Source organism: Lacerta agilis, chromosome 2 (assembly GCF_009819535.1).
Source record: "Lacerta agilis isolate rLacAgi1 chromosome 2, rLacAgi1.pri, whole genome shotgun sequence".
NCBI lineage: Eukaryota > Metazoa > Chordata > Lepidosauria > Squamata > Lacertidae > Lacerta > Lacerta agilis.
Genome location: NC_046313.1, coordinates 7,625,583 through 7,650,600, shown reverse-complemented (window position 1 = coordinate 7,650,600; position 25,018 = coordinate 7,625,583). Strand labels below are relative to the sequence as shown.

Genomic DNA, 25,018 nt, shown 5'->3' with positions numbered 1-25,018 from the left:
GGGAGTTGGAGTCCAGCAACATCTGGAATGCCATTAAGTAAGCCACTCCTGATTTAAAGGCACACCGCACTTAAGCCATGGTGATAGCCAAGCTGGCCCAGAACAGTGAACTGCAGAGGAAGGCAATAATCTCTTACCTACTACAAAAAGAATGTCAAGGAGGGTAGGTGCAGAAAGTGCTTTTGTTATCTTGCGGTGAGAGAACCGTCAGCAGGACAAGGGGGGACATGGCAGCTCTGAGGACACCCCACCCTCATCCCTTTCATTCTAGGACTAATAAGAACAGCTAATTGCACCCCTTCCTTGCGATGGGAGATCTCAGGAGATGCATACAGCTTGGAAGTCTTCTCCACTGCCACCCTATTGCACGTTTGTTACCCCTTGTGCTTGTAACCCAGCCGGCTGCAGTTGCATTGCATATTCAGATTCATCCAGAAGGCTAGGGTGCTAGCAAGTGGCAAGGGAGTATATAAAGCTCTCGGATCCACCTCCAAACTAGAGTGCAACTAGAATGGAACGTCTTGAAACAGCTGACGGGAAGGAGGGGGGGAAAATAGTGGAACGACTGGGCAGAAGGATAATTGCTCTGCTGGACCTCCCTGTCCACCCAAAAGGTCAGTTCTTTACAGAGATCTTTACCTCCACTGAGAAGATCAAACCGCCCCCCAACCAAGTGCATTGCGTGTTCAAGAATCAGATCACAGAAGGGATTAACAACATAGAAGCAAAAAAAAACCCCCAGCTCAGAATGGACATTGGAGTGTCATAGGAAGTCCCAGTAAATATTCAGCACATTTTGTTTGTTAGTTAGGAAAGAAACAGCGGAACTTGATCGATCTCACCAGACCCCATTCAGCCAGCAAGATGGAGAGTAAGCCTGCTTGGGATGAAGCCACTGGGCAAGGAGGATCCCAGAGGGCAATGGTTCTGTATGGACAGTTGCATGCCAAAATGCAGGTGCAACCGGTCACGGTCAGCGTTAATCCATATGGAATTTAAAATTGGGGGGAGGAGGGGGGAGAAGAAAAGTTCTCCTAGGGAAGGAAGGGCAGCAAAAATGTCACATAAATAAGAGTTTGTAAAGAGCCTAAAGCTGTGCAACTGGCCAGAGCAGTTCAAGCGGATTAAAGGAGGTCACAAGTTACCGAGAAGACAGAGCACTGAAAGATGACAAAATGGTACAGGTGGAGGCAGCTGTACTCGGGGGGCCAGAGAGAGAGAGAGATTCCACAGCATGTATGGATTAGTGATATTCCGTAGCAGTAGCAACGTCCTCTTCTACCCCATTTCCCCAAAAAACTCCATTGAGCGCTCCGGGAGAAAAGGCAGCTTCACTCTATTGCTTCCATGACAAACATTCATGTTTGGTCCTTGTAGGATGGGGGATACGGTGCCTGCCCTGCAGCAGCTCCAATTAGACCGTTTCCTGTCCGTGGTCCAGGCGCTTCCGTGTTAAGAGGCCGCCCAATCCGCAGAAGAAACCCCTGACCCCCCGAGACAGCCGTAAGCGCTTGGGTGTAGTTTGTTTCATAGTGAGCCTGTACAAAGCAGTCCCTCTTTCAACGCTCCCCCCCCTCCCAAGTTAAATAACCCCCCGGGGGCCTGTGGCCGTTAAGATAAATTCTCTGTCAATAAATAGACATCCAAGATTAAGAGCTACAGTGTGTCGGGATGGGTCACACGGCCAGAGCAGGTCCCAGGGGGCACTCCTCGGATGAGGGCAGCTCACAGGCCCTCTCGGGAGACTGCCCCAAACTCTGGGGCCGCAAACTGTCCTGCGGCACGTTTGTGTGGAACGACAGGCTTGGCGGAGGAGGAACTTCAGGCGGGCAGCTTTCAGAAGCGAGGGGCTCCGGGGACAGGGCTGCTTTGCCCCCTTCCGCCCTGCCGGAGACCGCAGCTCTGGCGCAAGGCACCAGCGAGGTCACCGGGACGGAGTAAACGCTCAGCTCCTTCTCGTCTGGGTAGCGAGGGGGAATCTCGGGCTCCTCGGCGCCGCTCTCGCCCTTCACCCCCAGCATCGACCTTTGGTCGACCTGATAGTACACAACCGGCCCATTGTTCAAGTAGGCCTGCCCGCCCTCGGCTGAGCTGGCCTGCTCAGAGCTGTCCGTAAAGCACAGAACGGAGGAGCCCAGGGGCAGCTGGGCTTGGATGAGGATGGGCGTGGCCAGGCTCGGGCACAGCCCCTCGGGGACCGCCAGGGGCTCTTCCAAAATGCACACCCCCAGGCTCTCCACGCTGGAGCCGCTGCTCGAGTCTTCTTCTTCGGCCTTCAGCCGCTCCAGCTCCTCGGCCGTCTGCAGGTGCATGACCGCCGTTTCGTTCTCCGCCATGAACTCCTGGAAGTCCTGCGTCTCGGGGGTCTGGGCCCCCAGCCAATCGCCGCTGGAGCTGGGAGGGGTGGCGGCGGCGGCCTCCTCCTCCAGAGTCTGGGGGCGGCTCACCTGCCGCTTGTTCTCCAGCTCCAGTTTCATAATGGTGTGGAGGTAATGAGTCCGCACCCGGATGGGATTGAATTCAATGCGCCCCGCCATGTTCCCACAGCCATCTCTGGAACAGCCGCACGGGAAGGACATTCGGTCCACCTGGGTGGGGGAAGTTGAGGGACAGTGAAACTGTGCCCAGCGGGAGAGCACTGCGACAGGGAGCGGATGGTGCAAGCCTAGCCGAGGGTTTTTTTTGGGGGGGGGGCTGGGAGTAATCAGAAGCCAAGTTCCTGTCGGGAGGAGCATGCAAAATTCATGCAGGCTGCCGCTGGTAAGCAATAGGACAGCCAGGTCTGCATGCAGCCCCATGCTGCAGCCCCCTCCCCAAGCCAATCTTTAGATGCTAAAAGGAAAAAAAACAGGTCTGCTGGCCAAGACAAGTGATCAAATGCTGCAGCTTTAGTGCTTGGGAGTTAAATATCCTTCCATTGGAAGTACACCACTCAGGCGAAAATATCTGAGACCTTCCCCCCCGCACCCCACCAAAACTGCACATTTATCACATAAAAAGCTGCCAGCAGCAGAAGAATAAAAGGATGCACGTGGGGGGAAATATTAAGGAAGGGACAGAATGCACACAATCTGAAGGACTGTGTTAGAACAGAAGGACAACATGGAAAACCAATTCTACATAGTGGAAACATAGAATTTGTTACTGGATGAGGAGGTCTCAGCTTTCATTCCAGCAAATATAAAAATTAGAACGCAGGTTTGTAGCTCTAACGGACGCAAAGACAGCGTAAAAGAGCACAGGCAATACTAAAAGTTTCAGAAGGTGGATTGGGGTGGAAACAGAGCTAAGATTTCTGGTGGATCCTGAATAGTTCTCCCTGATGCTCCCCCACAGGAATAGGAGGAGCAGAATAATGGAAAACAAAACAAGAACGTGTGCTTAGAAATGCACAAATGCTGCAAATTTATGGAGAAAGTGTTTTTCTTAATCTCTTCATTTCAGAAGGCAGCCAGTAGAGGGGAGCAGAGGGACAGCAGACCTCACATGCAGAGTAACTATGAGGATGCCATGCAGACTGCAGGGACAGAGTTATCGCTCAATAGCAACCAGGGCTGCTCATCCTAGGAACCCTTCCAGCTCCCCTACAACAAAGATCCTCCTCATCTTGCTGTCCCCCTCCCCTCTCTCCCCAAAACCCAAATAGAGTCTGAAACAATTACCTTCCATTTGGGGACATTCCTCCCGAGATAATGGGGGACTGCCTCTCTCTTTGCCTCAGAGATGCGAAGGCCCAAGGGTCACCACAGGATCCCCACAAGACCTTCCAGTGTGTTAATTTAGCAGGGCACACAGAGCACCAGGACTTACTAGGGAGCGCAACTGTGTCTCCTTGCAAGCTCAGGGGGAACGCAGCCACAAAGACCTCAAATGGACACGCTTCAACACCAAAAGGACAGACAGACAGACAGACAGACAAAGACTGCGTGGTATAATTCAGGCCAAAGCCTAGCGGTTTCCCCACTGACCTGGCATTTAATTCCAGCCTGGCTACAGGCACAGGCTTCAGGGTCACAGTACAGCCGGCAGTCACAGCCGCATTCCTCCCGCGACAGGCGGATGGCACGGAGCTCCTGCTTCTCCTCCGCATCGATGCGGTGAACCCCCGAGGCCCGGAGGAGGGCGCGGCGCCTCTTGGTGGGCAGGGGCTGCAGGAAGAAGTAGTCGTCCACCTCCACGTTCTCTACATCTATGTCATCGTCGGAGACGTCCTCGAGAGTCAGCCCATCCGCCTCCTCCGACTCCACGGTGCCGTTCTTGGTCAGCTTTGGGTGGGGGAGAAGAGAGAAGACACACACACACAAACAAACACACACACCAGCAAAGTTAATCTTCCAACACTCTCTAAGCCGCATCCCGCTTTGCAATCTGCGGAGAGACAAGCAATTTCCTCGGGATGAAATTTGAAAATTTATTCTACGCATCTTTGCGTCAGAGCAAAATCTTGGTGTGCAGCACAGAATGGAACTGTCCCAAGAATTTTAGGCTTAAAAAAAAATTAAAAATTGCCCAGAGTGAAGCTGGGAAACGTGGCCAGGTCTGGTGAGGGCTTGGGCAGGCATTCTGGCAGATAAGTGATGGGCCCCCCATCGCCTGCACAGTCCTTTATCCTTCTTCCATAGCAATCGTTCACTAGTCCCTAAGACACACCTGTCTTACACTTCCATGCCCTGCTTTTTGTTACCTCACCCCCTTGGGAGGCCAACTCCCATCTCTTGCGGGGGCCCAATTAGTGCCAGCGCCTTCTGTCAAGAGTTTGGGTGTAACCTTCGATGCCTCTCTTTCCATGGAGGCACAGGTTGCAGCCACAGCAAAGGTGGCATTTTTCCATCTCTGCCGTATTAGGCATTTGGCCCCCTACCTCTCTCGCCCTGATCTGACCACAGTGATCCATGCAACGGTCACCTCCAGACTTGATTATTGTAACTCGCTCTACGCGGGGCTGCCCCTGAAGCTGACCCAGAAACTCCAGCGGGTGCAGAATGCCGCAGCGAGGCTCCTTACCGGGTCTTTGCCGCGGGACCACATTCATCCAGTGCTTTACCAGCTGCACTGCCTCCCGGTGGAGTACAGGGTCAGGTTTAAGGTGCTGGTTTTGACCTTTAAAGCCCTATGCGGCTTAGGACCCTCGTACCTAAGGGACCGCCTCTCCTGGTATGTCCCCTGTAGGACCTTAAGGTCCTCAAATAAAAATCTTTTGGAGGTCCCGAGCAACAAAGATGCTAGGTTGGCCTCAACTAGGGCCGGGGCCTTCTCAGTATTGGCCCCGACTTGGTGGAACAGTCTATCACAAGAGACCAGGGCCCTGCGGGATTTGGCGTCTTTCCGCAGGGCCTGCAAGACGGAGCTGTTCCACCTGGCCTTTGGGTTGGTTTCTGTTTGATATTTATGCTTCATTCTTTTATTGGTGGGTTATTTGAAAAGGAGACTGCAGTTTTAATATTGAATTTTTAAATTTGTATTTTAATCTGTTATTTTAAATTGATTGTGTTTATGTTTTTTGCTGTGATTTTAATTGGTGTTAGCCGCCCTGAGCCCAGTTTTTTTTTTGGCTGGGAAGGGTGGGGTATAAATAAAAAATTTATTATTATTATTTTATTATTTATTATTATTATTATTGCAACTGCTTCTTAATAATGTAAGAGCGGCCCTGCTAGATCACACCCAAAAGACCCATCTGGCCCAGCATCCTCTTCTCAGTGGCCAGCCAAACGCCTTTGGAAGGTCACCACCGAGATACGAGTGGTATTGTGGTTCTATGCAAGTCACATTCAGTGGAGGGGAAACTTAGCCACTCAGGCTAGTAGCCAAAGAAAGCCCCACTCCTTAAAGTAAATACATTCCAAACGCTTTGAAAACCTGCACATTCAAAGCGCAATTTGATATGCAAGATGAATGCTTAGATTGAGCAATTTAGGGTTTCTTGGAAAGCAGATGGGGGCAGAGACTTTTCGAAGCACTGATTGCACAAGCCATGTTCACACAGCCTTTGAGGAAGATCCCAAGTCCTGGAAGATATTCCTCTGCGAGTTATTCCTCTTCTCTATCTAGGTCAAAAAGACCAGCTCAGATTAATATAGGAATAATAATTAAGGGAGAAGAAGAAGAGTTTGGATTTGATATCCCACTTTTCACTACCCGAAGGAGTCTCAAAGCGGCTAGCATTCTCCTTTCCCTTCCTCCCCCACAACAAACACTCTGTGAGGTGAGTGGGGCTGAGAGACTTCAGAGAAGTGTGACTGGCCCAAGGTCACCCAGCAGCTGCATGTGGAGGAGCGGAGACGCGAACCCGGTTCACCAGATTACGAGTCTACCGCTCTTAACCACTACACCACACTGGCTCTCCAGTGTGATAGAGAAGACACTATCATCACTCCTGGACATTCTTGCACTGCATAGGAGAAAACCAGGGCTTGCCACAAAGCGTACCCCTTGACAGAGAGCCACATCCAATTCCAGCTCCCTGTAATGCGCGGGAAAGAGTCACAACTCAGTGGCACAGCACACAGAAGGTTCCAGGTTCTGTCTCCGGGGATGGGAGAGATTTTTGCCTGAAACCCCAGAGTGCTCCTTTTCTCAGGGGAGACAATACTGGTCCAGTAGGCTGGCTTAGAAGAGCAAAAATTAATTAAATAAAATTTGTTTATTTATGGAAAATTTAAATTAGGCTATGGAAGAGTTCAGAAATATTGTGAGGCAGAGGACATGTTAGAATTCATAAGTAAAATTTGTCAGATGAATAAATATTGGTAAAGGTGTTAGGGAAGAAATATTAAAATGTATAAAGTAGTTTGGAGAATGAATTTAGATAACTGTGAATTAGGTTTTAATTTGGAATCCAACAAAGGGGGATCGGGGAAGTCATTTGAAAGATGATTTGTATTAATTAATTGGTTAAATTGGGAAATAATTAGTAAAAGCTCCAGTGAGAGGGGGGCGTGATTTTGTTGCTCCTCTTGGTGAGAGAAAGGGGAGTATGAAAAATTTAATCATGTTATGTATTTTGTTCTAAATTGTAAAATCTTATAATAAATATTATTTTAAAAAAGAAAAAAAAGAAGGCAGTTTCCTATGCCACTGTAACATGTCCTTGTAATAGCTGGTGACCTGTTTTAATTTTTGTGTAGTTTTTTTTTATTGTAGTACAGTAATTGGTTTAAACAGCTTTAATTATTTAAAATGAAATTGCAGCATACGAATATTTCAATACATTTTTTTAAAAAATCTATCCATCCATTCATCTATCCACCTATGAATTAATGTTTAGCTTAATACATGAAACAGCCCATATTCTACTACAGGCCAGAGTGGTGGGGCAAAACAAGGGACAAAACAGAACTAGAGCATATGAGCTGGGATGGCTTAGTCAGCAGAGCGTGAGACTCTTAAATCTCAGGACCATGGGCCCAAGCCCACATTGGCTGAAAGATTCCTGCCTTGCAGGGGGCTGAACTAGGTAACTCTCACAGTACCTTCCAACTCCAAAATTCTGTGTTTTATTGTGGCACCCTGGCTCATCCATGCACATCACCCTTTCAGCTTTTGGCTATTTATATAGTGCTATCAAGGTACAATGCATTTTACACAGTAATATAAACCAAGGCACCAAGTCCCTGCCTGCAGGAGCTTACAATCTGATCTGTAGGTGGGAGACAGAAGGCGCCCAAATTGTGAGCTTGCATCTTTCAAAGGACTGAAGCGAGGTAGCGAACAGGAGAGTGCAGCATGTGTTGCATTCTACAGAATCCTGAAGGACTGAGGGAGAATATTTCTAGCCTTCATGTTTGCGAGGTTAAGTTTTAAAATGACAACTTAACCAAAATGATTGGGGGAAGGCAACACGATTCGTTTTGCACTCCACTTTCTGTTCTCTGAGCTCAGTGCTGCTCCATTCGCACCTAATAAGACACCACTTTCCCCCAAATGCATCTGCAATCAGAACTTCCACCATATAATTCGTCTTTTCTGGCACAAGCATAATAAGGACACCATGCTGACAAGACACAAAGGGGAAGGGGGAAAGAAAGGAGGCAATTGTATTACAATGGGACAGAGGCAAGAGGACTTTTGCCATTTTTATTTTACAAACTTTCTTGGGAAATGCAACCAAACCTCCAAGCAGCAGGGTTCCTAAGCATGTTCTTGTACTTATGCATGGTTTTGAAGAGTGACCACTGAATTCCTACGCTAAAGAAGTCTACGCACCTCTTTCCGTGAGGACAATGAGTGCACAGAAAGCCTAACTACTGCTAGTTCCAGAGCTGTGAACACCAGTTCAGTCAGGGAGCTCCACAGAGGACAGCTACTCTCCCCTCAACTTGCATGGAGCAGAGCGAATTTTGTTCTCTCCCCACCCCAAAATCCCAGACCTGTGCTCACAGCCAAAAGTGTCGCCGATGGCAAAGAGACCTGCCTGCACAAAACAAAGCAAGTGGAAGCGATTTCATCAGACTGGCCACAGGATTACAGAGGGACTATTCCTCAGAGACATGATGCAACGAAGCCTCATCGCAGGAGTGACTGAGGTCGGAGGAACGTTACTTGGCTTCGCTGCTCAGCTTCAACGGGCTGCAGCTTGGTTTTGGGAAGCCCACTTTCCCTGCTGAGGGCGCCGAAACGTGGGTGACACTTGGGTCATTTTACAACACAAGATTGCCGCGATATTAAAACGCACCCATTTAACTGTGATTCTTGGAAGAAGCAGGAGATGAAAGCAACAAGGCTGGCGGCATGCACACTCTCTCTCCCCTCTCTCTACTTGCTATGTGGGAAGCAGTCAGAGCCTATCCTCAAGGCAGGGCGTTTGAAGGCAATGCAGAAGCTGTAGGCTGGGGTCCGCTGGCTCTGCACCGAGAAGGGAGCTGTTATCTTGCTTCCGAAATTTAGACCTTTGAAGGCGTTGGTGGTTTCTTCTCTTTTTTCACACAGATGTGGTAGACACAGGGAGAGAGGAGGGTACGGGCATTTGTACAAGAATGCTGCAGGGATGGTGGGGTTGGAGAGGGGAGGCTGGAGTGACAGATCCAGCAATAGGTGGCAAGAAGGCGGCCACGTGAAACTAGTTCTCTGGCCGCTGGAAATCTCTGCGTTAACTTCCACCCCCACAAACCCACTCTTTCAGGTATAGCCCATACTTTTCTAAGCCTCTCTCAGCTGCCTGCCAAACACGTACGGAAAAGCCAAGGTTTTCTGAAAGCTGGATTCTGTGTGGAGTGCACAGATGCAGTCCTGCTTGAGGAGAGTGCACCTCAAACAGTATATTTCCCGCAGAATTCGGGAAATACTGATTGGTATTTTTGTAGAATTACTTTCCATTTCATTTGTGTTTGCTTCCTAGAATTACAGCCCTGTATTTGATCAACTGCCTTGGCACTACCCCTACTGATCTGTCCTAACCAAATGCTCCTTAGTTTCAGAACTGCAGGGACTGGAGTTCTGTATAGCATAGGCAAAGTTCTCATGGATGAGTGTGTAAGCCTGTCTCTGGAACGTACCACTTGAGGCTGCAGGTGGGGGGAGATGCTCAAATGCAATTAAACAAGTAAACCCACAGCCACGAAAAACTAACACATGAAGACAAAGGGTTCTAGGCTAGCCCCTGTCTCCCCGATGTGTGTGTTTTCTACAAACATTATTAGTACTTTTAAAAAAAGAATTAAAAATAATTTAGTGGCTGGTATTCAACAAATTAACAGCACTAGCGCAACACTCCTTTCCCCTGTACATCATCCCCAAATATGCTCTGGAGGGTTGAGAGAACCCCTTGAAGATACTTTGGGGGCGCACAGGGGCAGGAGAGGGGAAGAATACTCCAATGCACAAGGAAAAATCCTTGTGCTGATGATGGAACATTCTTCTTAGCGTGACGATGAATACTATCTAATGAGCATTAGTATGGATGAACATTTCATCCTGTGAGCCCACCCTTGCATGCTGAAATAGCGCAGCCCCAAAACAGGTTCACCTCCTCACGGCTGGAAGTATGCACAGCACAAGGAAGGAATCAGGGGAAGGACTATAAGAAAGGGTATTTGTCTCTTTCGCTCAGCTGGTTGTCATGGCAGCCAGAGACTGATTGGAAATTCTAGGTTTGTAGACAGAAGCATCCAGTCTGGTAAGGGAAACCCAGTTGCTAGGCAACCCCAGGGACACACAGGCCAGACAGCCAGGAGGCATGATATGGAGAAGGCTGGAACAAGGGGTAGGGCCAAGACCCAGAATCTTTCACTGCAGCTCCTCAGCCTCCTCATGAATCAGCTTGACAGAAAGCAGAAGGGGCTGTGGCAAAAGCTGGTGCCAGGTCACATGGGGGGAATTGGCTGGAGTCACTCATAGACCCCCTCCTGCCTGTGCTGCTCTGATGCCTCATTTGCAAGAAGCTGGGGAATCCCTCCACTTCTTCCACTGGCAAGCCACTTTCTGCTAAAATGACCCTCCCTCCACACGCCCTTGTTGGGAAAGCTCTTGGCAAGCTGAGGCTCTTTTCCCCTAGGGGAAAAACCTCACACGCTCCCATTTTTGCATTAGCAACTGCACCTAGCTGTGTCCCAACATCACGTGAAGGGCCTGTGTATATCTACGGGGGATGGACGGGCACGGAATTTAGTTTGGGGCACAGAGCTAGTATGGATTAGCAGAACCAGGCAAATAAAAAATCTTTTTAAAAATCTTTTTTTCTGACACAGAACAGTAGCAGATCTGCAAATGTGCCAAGGGGTGTAAGAGGCCACTTGGTCTTTAACGCTTCTTAGAGATCGGTCCTACAGGTTAAAACAGCTAATGTTAAGAGACTGCGTGAACAGATATGGGCACACAAAGCGAATTTCCCACGGCTGCTGTGCTAATGGCCCCCATTATATGTGCCAAAATCGACATGGGAGTTATAGCCACACACTAAAACCTTCTGCGAGCCAGCGGGAGAGATGCTTGTGGCCACAAAAAGGTACCTTCATTTTCTTGGCATGGAGCTTCTCCTCCTTGAGGTGCTCTCTGAGGATCTCCCGGTGGTTCACTTCTTGCTCCTGGGCAAATTCACCAAGGGTGTACCTGCGGACGGAGTTGTGGCGCTGCGCCATGCCCAAGGAGCTGCCCCCTTGGCTGGGCACGCTGGTGAATCCCTGGCGCCTTGCAAAATAGTACACCGTCACCTGGTCGAAGCGCACATTCTTCCTGCGCAACTGTTTCTGCCTTTTCAGGATGGAAGTTGCTGGGAGGAGAGAAAGAAGGGTACGGATACAGCAAGTGCAGAGTTTACCTTTGCTCCCTTGTCATCGGGGTTCCCAAAGTCCCACAAAGTCACAACTGGCCTATCGTTCACATAATAGGCACTTCACCACAGCCGCTTTCAAAACATTATGCAACCCCTGGGCACTATAGATCTGTGCAGGTTCCCAAACCTGGTGCCCTCCAGCTGTTTCCTACAATCACCACCAGCCCCAGGCTGGTGGGAACAGTATTTCGGCAACATCTGGAGGGCACCAGACTGGGGGAAGTCTGCCATGCACACAGTCCATGAAGGGCACTGGTCAGGCCCACTGGGCTAGATCAAGTGTGCAATCTGCCACATACTCAGTCTACCGTGGCAATGTCAGCTGTGGTGTAGAAGCTGTCATCCTGGGGTCATATCACTGAAAAATCCCCGATAAGCTTCCATGGAAGGAAGCCATGGGTCCCCCCGAAGCCACCGTACTGCAATAGCACAGTTTAGTTAAATAAATGAGCAAGAAACAAATGTGAGAGGGTGTTCCCCCATCTTAGCATTCTTTTATAAAAGCACCTTTCAGACAAGTAAACGAAGAGGAAGTCAGCGTAGAATTCCTTTACTCAGAAGTTCTCTCTCCCCCGCCAACCCCATGGTCGGCAACCCCCAATTCTTGTCTCCTGAACCATCCCTTATAACCATAGCTTGTCAAGTTTCGGATTTGAAAATAAGGGATCAGCAGTCTCACCTACCCCGGGGACAGTCACATGTCAGTGGTGGGCGGAGCCAGAAGCAAAAGTGGGCAGAGCAGCAATGTAAACTCCAAGCGGGCTCAGGCTTGGAGTGGAGCAAAGAGGAGGGCAGCCAGCAAAGAGGAGGGCAGCCATGTGCTCCGTGCGATGGAGCCCCATCATCTTCTTGTCTGATCCCATCAAAACAGGACAGGAAGCAGCAGCTGCTCAAAGGCAGCCAGGCTCCGCCCGCCAGCTAACCCGATTGGCCGGCTGAGGGGCTCGGCGGCAACGGATAGGGGCTGATGCAGGGGGAGGAATACACCCCCCTGTAAGCGCGGGAAACGGCTCCCACTTGCTTTGAGGGCCGAGGCTTTTCTCTCCAAGTAGGCGAGGTCTTCCCACCCAGTCCCTGGCCAGCAGGGGAGGAGCTGCTTCCATTAAAAACGGGAAATTTAAGGGAAATAAAAAATAAGGGAGACCAGTGGGAAACTGCTTGAAATAAGGGAGAATCCCAGGGAAAACGGGATACTTGACAGCACTGCTTATAACTCGGACTCCTCCCTTGAAGCAAACCGCCTCTAAAAATACGCCTCCCCACAAATACACCAGGCAACAGCGACCCTGAAGTTAAGAAAAAGTATCGAAACCTATCAGAGTAGCAGGACAGAATTTGACTCCCATCTGCGGTTAATTCTGAACAAAGATCTTCTAACTACCAGGCTGGTAGAGACAAACCCAGACTTAAGTTCTGGGGTACAAGACTGTGTGCTCGCTGAACAGTTCTCTTTAATATTATGAAAAAAGAGCAAAGTGAGGGCAAAAGTCATTGACTATATTCTGGACTGCAAAGCTACGCTGGAGTACCTTAAAACTCCTTACGTAATTCATTTGTGCAAGGCCCAATACAGGAAAAGCAGGCAGCACCCTGGACACATACTCCCTCAGGATCGTGTTGGGGACAAGAAACCTATTATGCATTCCAAAGTGTTATTAAAACCACCAGTCTCCCAAGACCCAACGATTGCAAAACGGTCCGTTTCATTTGGTTATATAAAGAAGCTGATGGGAGTTTAGGAATGATGACTAGCCACAGGCCACACACAGCTGCCAAAGGCACAGGAAGGGTGCTGCTTTTGAAAAGGTTTCCGAAGGAGAAGCAGTTCCTCGGAGCCTCAAACCCGCCACCCTCCTGGTCCACTGATTTTTCTCAGGGTAGAAGTTTGATGCAACAACGAGGGCGCTGCTGATGTAGTAAGACTTCTACGGCGAAGTACTAAATGAAAGGCAAGCAAATTATTCCAAAGATACCATCAAGCTGAAACAAAACCCCTGGGCAGGGTGTGCCACACGTTCTGAAGGATGACGGGGCCCAACCACTTACGTATGAAGCCGGTGGAGTTGGGTGGATTGACGCTGTCACAGCTGTCTGCGCTGTCGCTGTTAGAGATCTCATCATCAGAGTTGGAGATGGGCGATCCCACGTCCACCTCATCAAACTTCCTCTTGAGGCTGGCACTTGCGATTGCATCCATTTGTCCCTGGCTCGCATGGAGAGCCACAGAACAGAAAGGGGACTAGTGCCAAATGAAGGTCTCCAACTCCAGGCCAATCTGCGGGGTGTACCGGGTACCTGGTAACAGATAACAAAGAGGGGAGGGAAGTTTTATTATTAGGCATTACATGTACAGAAATTAAAAAAAGATGATGTAAAACTTTTCCAATATATGGTAACAGCAGCCAGAATTCTAATGGCACAAAAATGGAAACAAGATACATTGCCGACGAAAGAGGAGTGGATAATGAAAATATTGGAATATGCGGAGTTAGATAAAATGACAGGGAGAGTTCGAGAACAGTGAGATCAGAAATTTATTGAGGATTGGAAAAAATTTGTAAATTATTTGAGGGAAAATACACAATTAAATACGTTAGTAGGATTGCAAGAGGCTTTGTAGTAAAGAATAAATATTGTTGTATGATGAAATAAGCAATGATTACGTTAGTCATGAATATTAAAGCAATGATATATGGAAGAAATATAAAAACAAAGAGGGAACAACTTTGGAAACCATATGGAAGGCTTGAGGGAAGTCCTGGCCTAAGGAGGCCAAAATATAAAATGTTTAACATGTAATAAATTGTAAATATATTGTATGTTTGTAAAAATTAATAAAAAGGATTATGGGGGGAAAAACAAAGAGGGGAGGGAGGGGATGGTGGGAATCAGCAACTCAGCCACACCACACAACTGAATTGCACAGAGATTTCACAAAGCGCAGCACACAAACTCATACTAGTACCATAAATTCCTCAAGCTCTGCTCCCCTCCTGTTTCCCATTACTTTCCCTGTGCTGAACTAAACAGCTTCTATAAGGAGCCGTCTTGCATTATACCAGCTCCCAAGTATGCGTTGCAGACACAGTCCAGTTTCCATTCAGCTGTTTGTGCTGCTTCAAGCAGACCACCCACCCTAAGCCACCTACTACCTCCACTGGTTGCCCCCAGAGGCAGTTGGCATGCTGGCAAGGAAGGCATGAAGCAACCACATTAACTCTGCAGCCTCAGCTCTAGCGGCTTCTTCATCCAGCACCAGTTCCACCCACAAGCCGAATGGCATAGGACAGGTCTTCAGAAGACCAACCTGTGGCTCACTCTGTCCCTTCAGGCTGCTGTACTGGCGGCTCCCTTCCCCTATGCCACAATAAATTCTGGAGAGATTGGGTATGTGCCTGCCCAGGATGCTGACCCTTCCCTTCTGTGCGGGTTAGCTTGTTTTACATGCATCAATATGCACAGTCATACATTACTGCCTGGTGCCAACAGAAAACATAAATTGCAATGCCCTTTACTGGTGCACAAAGGATACCCAACAACACATTCTTTTGCACAAAGATGTGTACCAATATGTGAGATGGGGTAACTTAAGAGTTAAGAGTGGTTAAGGAAAAGTTAAGTGGCTCAGAACAAAATAAAATAAAATAAAATAAATCCTTCCAGTAGCATCTTAGATCAGGTGGGTAGCCGTGTTGGTCTGCCATAGTCGAAACAAAATAGAAAATTCTAAATATCTAAATAAATTCTAAATATCTGAAGAAGTGTGCATGCACACGAAAGCTCATACCAAGAACAAACTCAGTTGGTCTCTAAGGTGCTACTGGAAAGAATTTTCTATTTTGTTTCAACTAAGTTTGTTCTTGGTTTGAGCTTTTGTGTGCATGCACACTTCTTCAGATACCAGTCGCTCAGGTCTTCCTCACTATACCTGCACTGCTTTTGTGAGCTCCGTAGGAGGGATGGGGAAGCTGGGGCCCTGCAGACATTGCTGGACTGCAGCTGCTGGAAATTGGGGAGTTGCTGAACATTTGGAGGGCCCCAGCTTTGCCACCTCTGCCCGACAGGGCAGACAATGGGACCAAAGTCTCTCCAGCTTATTACTCTTTTCACCCCAACACATCCTGCCACAAAACACACGGCTTCCTTTTTGTAAGGTATTTAAGTGTTCTTCATTTTCCACCTTGGTCACAGCTATGTCATCAATGGCACCCATCCTGAGAAAGGTTAGCCCTTTCTGGCCTAAGGGGCTCCCAAAATAATTCTGCCAGCCCCACCTTTATAGCCTTCATACACCCAAGTTTCTACATCCATCTACTCTGCGCATGTTTCATACGCATCATTTTGAGTGTCCTGCTCCCCCTGCCACTATTCCCCCCCCTTTCTTTTTTAAAGGGAAGAATTCTAGACACTCTGCATCCAACCTATTCTTAGGTGCACAAAGCTGGACTAGAAGCAGTCAGTATGAAACCCCTGCTATTTTGGTTATGGGTGTTTTTAAAAAAAACACAAAAAAATCATACGCTCACAGGGAGATGGAATTCTATGGCAGACTGAAGCAACCGAGGGTTCTGAAGATACCATTTGCTTTCCTATTTCTGACCATGTTTACAAGTCAGACATGTGTGGTATGCATGCAGCTGGCTCCGAGTGTTTAAATCTGCTCTTGCCTTTTGTGCAGTTAGCAGACACCAAGGGAGCAAGAGTCATGTGTGCACTCACATTCCGAGAGAAAGCAGACAGGAATCTTCAGCAAACTAAGCTTACTTAGCCTTACAGCACGGCAGAAGCCAATTGGGAAATTGCAACCATTTTAACCACACAATGCACTCAGGAATACATTTGTTTATGCCAATTATTCACAGAGGAGGGATACTTGGCTATCACACAATATAAATATCTGCATGAATATCTTTTTGATGTCATCACTGAATAAACTACAAAATGCATGACCTTAGGTCAGATCCATTTTGGCGTCATCTGGGATCTGCCTCAAATCAGGGCCAGCAACAGATGTTCCAGACAAAGGTGCATCAGGAGCCCAGCATTTGGCAGGGATGGGATAATCCTGCCCCAAGGCACTCAGATCATAATCTCCAATAGCAAAAGACTAGGTTAAGCCTTTTGGAAGGAACACTGACTTGCACTACAGGGTGTAAGCGAACACAGCAGACCTGATGACCCAGTTCTGCAGGCCATGGCTCTCTGATTCAATGCAGCTCCCATGCCAATATCTTCTTAGCCCTCCCCCCCCCCCCGCCGTTGCTACCCACAGTACTCTAGGGAGAGTCAGCCAATAGTCTTGCTGATCTCACAGCAGTGTGGAAGCCACAGAACAGACAATGACAACAACAAAAACACAATAGAAAATTCTGCCATCACATGTTATTGACGCAAGGGCAGAGGGATGTGAAACACAGGCCTGCATCCCTCCAGCAAAGAGGCACAAGAGCACACATTGGATGGGAGACCAGGAGGTAAGAGACCTGGCATATGCAAGAGCATGGCTACTGTTCGGTAAATGCCAGCAGGATGGTGGCACAGGTGTTTAGTATGGGAAATCATGTCCCAATAATTGTCCTAAGGACCATCCTTTGCCCTACCTCTGTAACAACAAGGGAGGAAAATAAAAAGTTGAGTCTTCAGAAAGCCAAAATGGGCTCCACATTAGCCAAGTAGTATGCAGCCTCAACGCTTTCCACCCTTGTGGCAAATGTGTTCAACCTTGGGGAACATTTTGAGATGGAAGTGGCACCTCCTTCTTGACTTTCCAGGAGGCTATGCCAGATGTTGCGCCAGGGGTTGATCATTCTTACCCGGGAATGAAATGTGAACACCCAACAAACCCTAACAGAACTCCAACAAAAGCACTCCCTGTTTTTGGTTAAGACTTGCAGCACAAAGCAGATGCAATCTCTGCTATTACCTTCCCCTCTGCCATACACACTTTGCTTGTGGCATTGCCCTTGCGCAATCAAGCAACCAATTCAAAGGCACCTCAGGTGTAACAAACTGCCTTTCGCAACTCTATTTAAAGCACACACAAAAACCCATGAGGTCTCGGATCCCACAAATTTAAAAGAAAACCCCTCAAACTAGCTACTCATAGAAGACAATGTGGTCATATGCAGTTGGAGCTAAAATGTACCCACTGTTGTATGCAGGAAATACAGATGGGTGCAATGGGAATTACAATACAGGGAATTGACGTTCCTTGCTGATGCCAAGCTCTTTCCAATATTTAAGCCCAACCTTCTCCGATACTGAGCACATATCCAAAGAGGGGCAAGCTCTTGCTGGAATTTTAGGTGACTTTCCAATTTTCTCCCCACCTTGTTTTTTTTTTTTTTGTTTCATTGAACATCCCAAGGGCTTTCTAGGTATACAAACCACCAAACAGCACCTCTGATTCTATCCTATTTGTGCATTAAAGGTAAAGGGACCGCGGACCATTAGGTCCGGTCGCAGACGACTCTGGGGTTGCGGCGCTCATCTCGCTTTACTGACTGAGGGAGCTGGCGTACAGCTTCCGCGTCATGTGGCCAGCATGACTAAGCAGTTCCTGACAAACCAGAGCAGCACATGGAAACACCGTTTACCTTCCCACCGGTGCGGTACCTATTTATCTACTTGCACTTTGACCAGCTTTCAAACTGCTAGGTTGCCAGGAGCAGGGACCGAGGAACAGGAGCTCACCCCGTTGCGGGGATTCGAACCGCTGACCTTCTGATCGGCAAGCCCTAGGCCAGGGGTCAGCAAACTTTTTCAGCAGGGGGCCGGTCCACTGTCCCTCAGACCTTGTGGGGGGCCGGACTGTATTTTGAAAAAAAATATATGAACGAATTCCTATGCCCCACAAATAACCCAGAGATGCATTTGAAATAAAAGCACACATTCTACTCATGTAAAAACACGCTGATTCCTGGACCGTCTGCAGGCCGGATTTAGAAGGCGATTGGGCTGCATCCGGCCCCTGGGCCTTAGTTTGGGGACCCCTGCCCTAGGCTCTGTGGTTTAACCCACAGTGCCACACGCGTCCCATTTGTGCATTAGAAACAAACAAATAAGGCAGAAAAGGACAGGATACTGTCTCCCCAGTGGCAGAATCATGCACACACTCCAAGGTCCCCTTGTAGACAGATATTAGAGCTTAACTCTTCCACTCTTGTCCTTTGTGCTTTAAGCCCTGAATGGTTTACTAGAGAGGCGAGAGGAACAAACTCTCCTTATTACAGGGAGCTGCTAGACTTGTGCCCTCTCACATAGGTCTGTCCCCCCCTTTCCCATCACAAAAGCTGCTTGCTTTGCAACAAAAAGGAGGGGGCAGGCCAGGGAGCTCTTGTCCCTGCATTGAGGTATGGGCATAAAACCATGCAGATGCAAAAAATTACTATTAGGGGGAGGGGAGCACGCTTTGTGTGCTACAAACATGCTCTGCAAGTCCTGATTTAGCATTAGGCTCTATTTAAAAAACATGAAGCACTGTCATTATTTTCTCTGCATCCTGTTTTTTGCCAGATAGCATAGCTTTATGCAGAAACGTGGGGGGGGGGGCTCTGTAGGCCATGCAATGCCTTTTCCCAGTAGGAGGAAGCTAGCAGCAGCCAGAGGCAAAAGACAATGAGACCTATTAGACCAACACTCAGGCAGCCTTTGAGGTAGGAGAGCATCTGGGTTACATTACAGAAAGGGGGAGGGAAGGGGGATGCCAGGTGGCTCTCCCCCCCCCCCAAAGCATATTATCCTTTACACCAAAGGCTGCTCTTGACAGGGTAACAGCCAATAGCTGGTACTGATGAGTGCCTCTCTTGGAGGTTAGCTTGTGGTTGCCAGTTGGCAGAGGGCCTGTTTGAAAGCCAGAAGAAAAATTTATTAATTAGGGGCAAACGGCTCTGTCTTCCTGTAGAAGCTCCTTTGCTAATAATCTAAGCAGCAGAACCCAGGACAAAGTCTAATCTCTATCACCTTAGCTCAGGGATGGGGAAACTGTGCCTCCTCCCAGGGGCGTCTTACCCATAGAGGCTAGTGGCACCAAGTTCTGGAGGGCACCAGGGAAGAGGAGCGCCGTCCTCCCTAAAAAAACTCTGGGAAAAGGGGGGAGAGCGCCGGAGGGAGCTTTGCACCACGGCGCCGGATATGCTTAAGATGCCCCCCCCATCAGATACTGCTGGACTCCAAGAGCCCAGTGTGGTGTAGTGGTTAAGAGCGGTGGACTCGTAATCTGGGGAACCGGGTTCGCGTCTCCGCTCCTCCACATGCAGCTGCTGGGTGACCTTGGGCTAGTCACACTTCTTTGAATTCTCTCAGCCCCACTCACCTCACAGAGTGCTTGTTGTGGGGAAGGAAGGGAAAGGAGAATGTTAGCTGCTTTGAGACTCCTTCGGGTAGTGAAAAGCAGGATATCAAATCCAAACTCTTCTTCTTCTTCTTCCAACTCCCATCAGCCCCAGCTAGCATGGCCAATGGCCAGGGATGATGGGAACTGCAGTTCAGCAATGCCTGGAGGACCAAAGGCTCCACAACCCTGCCTTAGCTACACCACCACCAAAACAAATCCCAATTTCTGTGGCAGGAGAGGGAGACAAGAGAAAGGAGAGGTGTCACTGCACTTCATAACTGAAGGACAAAGTAGAAGAAGTCTCAAATAAACTCAGTAACTGTAGTACCTTATTTATGTATTTGTCATTATCCCACCTTTTTCCTTCAAGGAGCTCAAGGCAGCACACATGGTCCTCCGTATATAATCCCCCCAAAAACCCTGTGAGGTAGCAGTGACTGGGCTCAAGTCATCCAGTGAGCTTCATCGTCGAGCAGGGATTTGAACCCGGGTCTCCCAGGTCCTAGTCCAGAACTCAAACCACTATACCACACTGGCTCTCCGTGTGTTACTCCCCTGCCCATTCCCATCTCAAAACACACATGCACACACTGTATTTTACCTCCAATTTTTACAGTGGTTCTATGGAGAGTCCTTTCCCCAATGTTCCAGAACATCTTCCTTACCTTCCCCCAAAACCAACTGAACCGTTTGGTCCAGGAAAGGCCAAACTTCGACCTACAGATATCTTGGGGGACTACAACTCCCATCACCCCTAGCTAACAGGACCAGTGGTCAGGGATGATGGGAATTGTAGTCCCAAAACATCTGGAGGGCCGAGTTTGGCCATGCCTGGTTTACTCTGTGTCATTTGAAAGGCTGGGTGGCACCCATGCACAGAGCAAGAGAGACAAAATCTTAACAGAACACACTCTACAGCAGCTTAGCGCCCCAATACCCAAATTCCCAGTACTTTTACACCATTTAAAGGAGGGGGGAAAACTTGTATAGAGAAAAAAGGAAGGGAGGAAGCCCAAATCATGCTGACAATTCCTTTTCCTATCTCCACATTCATGCAACAAGACATTCATTATAAAACAATGGCCTTTACTCCACTAGGAGACAGAAGATCTGCATGAGCGCGGTCAGGCCTGTCGTCTGCTGTTGTGCCCTGCATTTCTAAGAGAGAAATAACGTTTTTTTCTAAACCGCCTTTTTCTCCCCACGAAATGCAAAAGCTAGAGAGGCAGGGCCGAGGAGAAGCATGAAAGAAAGACTCTGCCCTCTTTAAAAGACAGGCGCACATGTCGGCGGGAAGGGTGGGTGCTGGGCGGATTTTTAACCGTTCTCTGTAATAATAAAAAGGTGCCAGGAAGTGTCAGAGAGGTTTCTCAACCTTTGCAGTCGGAATCTGAAGGGAAAGCAGGCCCAAAGACAAAGGGAATACAATAAAGACCTTGCCAAAAGCTGAAACTGCATCCTCTGAAGTCACAGCTGAGAAAGTGCCACTCAACACCTCTCCCCGCAAACCCCCGCTTTCCTAAAATAGAACACAAGAACCAGGAAGCCTCTTATGTTAAAAGTTTGTTGGAGGGAGGGGGAAACGAGCCCTCAATTCTCTCTTGCGGTTGCTCCTCCCTCTTCTTCTGCTGGTTGATGCAAGCCCACCACCACCCACCCACCCACCCAGCCCTGCCTAGCCCAGCCCCCTTCTTCCTTGCACTTGTCTGTTCCCATCAATGTCCTAGCAACCGTTCCCACGGCAACAAAGCTGAACAAATGGGCTTGAAAGAAACATGCCAGCCAGCTGTGGCAGACGGCAGCAGCGAGAAGATCCTGACTGCGTGGCTCAGCTTCTCGGGGAGCAGAAAAGAAAAGGAGAGAGCTTTCTTCATGCTCCTAACAAAAAACGCGAGCAGAGCCATCCTATTTACTCTGTGCAGTGTGCTGCCCCACTCCCCACCTGGGAGCCTCCATCTCCTTTCCCAAAGGCCTCGCCCCCACCCCCCACCCCCGCCGCACCTCAAAAACATTTCCCAAAAGGCAGGATGAAACATGGCTGCTTGGCTTCTGCAGGAGGACAGAGACCGATCCGCACGGAGAGTAAAAAGTCGAGCACGCAGTTTCACTTTGCAAGCCGCTAACCCCACTACCTGCCACTGCGGTCCCCACCCTTGGGCAGGACACCCAACCCTAGTTTTATAGGCGAAAGAACTGAGGCAGCGTTCAGTTTTGGGAGAAGAAGAAGAAGAGTTTGGATTTGATGCTTTCCAAAAGAGTGGCTGATCAAATGTTATGATAGTTGGTATATTGTGCTTAAGAGCTAAATCTCGTAGGTATGTTAAGGTAGACAGGATGCAAGTCATTTCAGTGGGCTTCATATCAATGATAGGAAGGAAAAGTACTGATGATTTCTCAACTTTCTGGTTGTTTTGGTTATTATGTATTAAGTGCATCATTCCAGAGCAGCCAGGCATTGGTTGTTCAAAGTTCCTTGACAGTTTCCACAGCAGATCTACTTTGACATTTGTGGGATAGAGATCAGGCAATATTTTAAACTTAATGCCTCTGAGAGTACTGGATGCAAATCGATATTCATGAATGTTGATAGATGCAGCAGCTTTTAAGTCACAGCTCAATATATTCTTTCTTTGAATACAACGAGAAAAGGTTTTTGCTGGGGTTATTGCTGCTATCATCCCCATACCATGGAATGTGTTCTCACCATTCAGTGTAAGAATATTGTGATCAATATTGTCCGCAGCTAGAAGAACGTGACTGTTTTCAACATTTTCTAATATATCAACAATTTAAAAACATAGGATACACACAATTAAGTTTAGAAAACTAATCGAAATACAATACAATTGATACAGCAGGTCGGCCATTTTGAAATCACGATTTCTCAGTGTTCCTGTCATTTAATTTTGTCTAATTTTTTATATGTTATTCTACACCCAATTCTCATAAAAATGCCATTAATAGCGTTTATGTTGCAATTTTGCCCAGGTTCCAGCGTTTTTTTCTGTAGTTTGCCCGGACTAAAACACTCTGTGAGGTGAGTGGGGCTGAGAGACTTCAAAGAAGTGTGACTAGCCCAAGGTCACCCAGCAGCTGCATGTGGAGGAGTGGAGACACGAACCCGGTTCACCAGATTACGAACCTACTGCTCTTAACCACTACACCAGGAACTGGCTCTGCATGCAAGTGCCGCCGCAGCAGCCGAGCCAAATCCCAAGGTGTTTACCGGTTGCCTTGGGTGTTGGATGCAAAGCTACAGGTGAGGGGGGGAAAGGCTTCTGGACCCGCCTACTTTTCCTGAGCCATGGAGCTGGTGTGTTTCTGCACATTTCTGCCTTGGCACATGCGACACAAGGGTGCTATAAAGAGGGTGCTTTTGGGGCGGGGGGGGGGGGGGTAGAACAACGCTGCCACTTCCAGTTGTCCCTTCCACTGAAACAGGGTCTTGGTTCTGAAGCGGCACATGTGACAGCCAGAAGAACTTTGAATCACATGAGAAGCCCTGTTGATTCAGGCCCATCTAGGCCAGCATCGTGTTCTGACCGTGGCCCACCAGATGCCTGTCTATGGGAAGGCATCAAGCAGAACATAAGCACCACAGCACCTGCGCTGTCTGCAGCTCCCAGCACCAGGCATTCAGAGGCACAATCCTGCCTTGTCCTTCGTGAATGTGCCTTTACTGGTGACCATCTCTGCCTCTTCTATGCTACACGTCGCAGGATTGCCCTTTCCTCATACGGTTCTGGCATCACTTGCCTGTCTCCCCTTCTTGCACGGGGTTTGCTCTCCCTTCTCCCAGATATCTTCCCCATCCCATCACTCAAGCAATTAACAAGTGGGAAGGGAGACAGCGCACAGATAACACTTGCATGCTTCAAGGAAGCTACTTAGCTAATTGAGTGCCCAGCCTGAATAATGAGAAATCTTATTAAATGAAAAAATTGAGACAAGAACTGTCACACTCAACTTTCTCCTTCTCCCTCTGTGGGCAACCTTCTTTCGGTACGTAAAACTCATTACAGCTGGTATGAAAGCAATTTGGAACACAGTGATGATACATCCGTGCCTTTTAAGATTTCTCAACAGATTTGTTAAGCGCAGGGAGCAAGTTGCTGTCAATTTCTTTCAAGGCTTGGAGCGACCATTGTGGCAGACTAGCCCGATATGCAACAGCATGTCAGAGGAGTGAACCAATTCATGGAAGTTAAGACTGCCAATGGCTCCTCCTTGCAATAGCTCTACTACCACTGTATCCGAGTACCAGTAGCTGGGAGTCACAAATGGGGAAAGCACTGCTGCTTTCAGACTTCCCGTAGGCATCTGGCTAGCCACTGGGAGAACAAGATGCAGGATTAGGTGGGCCTTTGGCCTGATCCAGCAGGGCTCTGACGTTCTTATGGCAGAGTTTCAGAACGACTGCTCTAGAGTAACGATCTTGTAGAACCACCTTTTCTACCCAGCTACTCAGCAGGTGAACAGAGTTTTCCTTAAATAGCCTTTAGGGAAGTTGAAGTGAATCCATCTTACTGATTCCCACAATTAAGTTTTAAGTACAGTGGTACCTTGACTTACGAGCGACTCGACTTCCGTATTTTTCGACTTCTGAATGACCTCCGGAAGCAAAAAAATGGCAGCCGCTTCCGAAATTTTCGACTTGCGAAGGGAAAGCGGCGGCACGATACCTTGACTTATGAAAATTTGAATGTGCTTTTTTTTCGACTTTCGAATTTTTTCCCCGTTCTGAGATGGCGCCTTCAACTTACGAAGATTTCGACTTACGAGCGCGCCTTCGGAACGGATTAAAGTCGAGGTACCACTGTAACCCAAAATGTGAGAAGGCTGCCTCTGGTCTCTGGGCTAGTTCTGCTCAGCAACATCAAATTATGTTCAGTGGATTGGGGCTCCCCACCTTCCAAGGAAGACTCTATTACATGCAGAGCTATTTTTCAGCCAGACCTCAATGGAGCTCAGCAGCTCTCAGTTGGGCGCCATTGCTATTCAAAGGGAACAAGGGAGAAGTTCACGGTGAGTTCCAGCACCTCTTTTCCTAGAAAAACAGCACTGATTATACTGCAGCGTACCCTACAAAGGAAAGTTTTTCTATCAAGCTCTTTGAGATTAGCCACGTTCACAAGACATGCCAAGTCAAACCATGGCTTAGCAACCAAATGCTTTGGTTCCTAGGGATGAGATCACAGATGCTCTGACCCTCCTTGAAATTTTTAGATAATAATAATAATAATAATAATAATAATAATAATAATAATAATAAATTACTTATACCCCGCCAACCTGGCCAGGCCTCCCCAGCCACTCAGGTCAGTATGGTGCAGCAGCCAAGCGAAGGTTCAGAATATCACCCGAACCCAGGCTCATGGTTAAGGTCTCCCCTCCTTGTCCGTGACCAAGGTGTG

At 48.2% G+C, this 25,018-nt stretch overlaps 1 protein-coding gene across 1 annotated transcript; it reads right to left on the bottom strand.

Annotated features, from left to right (window-relative positions):
• Positions 1-1,319: 1,319 nt before the first annotated feature.
• CSRNP2 (cysteine and serine rich nuclear protein 2) lies at positions 1,320-13,587 on the bottom strand. Its single transcript, XM_033138451.1, has 4 exons — positions 13,316-13,587; positions 10,947-11,206; positions 3,969-4,265; positions 1,320-2,588 (listed from the first exon to the last, which is right to left on the bottom strand). The coding sequence occupies exons 1-4, from the start codon at positions 13,464-13,466 to the stop codon at positions 1,677-1,679; spliced, it is 1,620 nt and encodes a 539-aa protein (XP_032994342.1). The 5' UTR covers positions 13,467-13,587; the 3' UTR covers positions 1,320-1,676.
• Between the last annotated feature and the right edge of the window lie 11,431 nt (positions 13,588-25,018).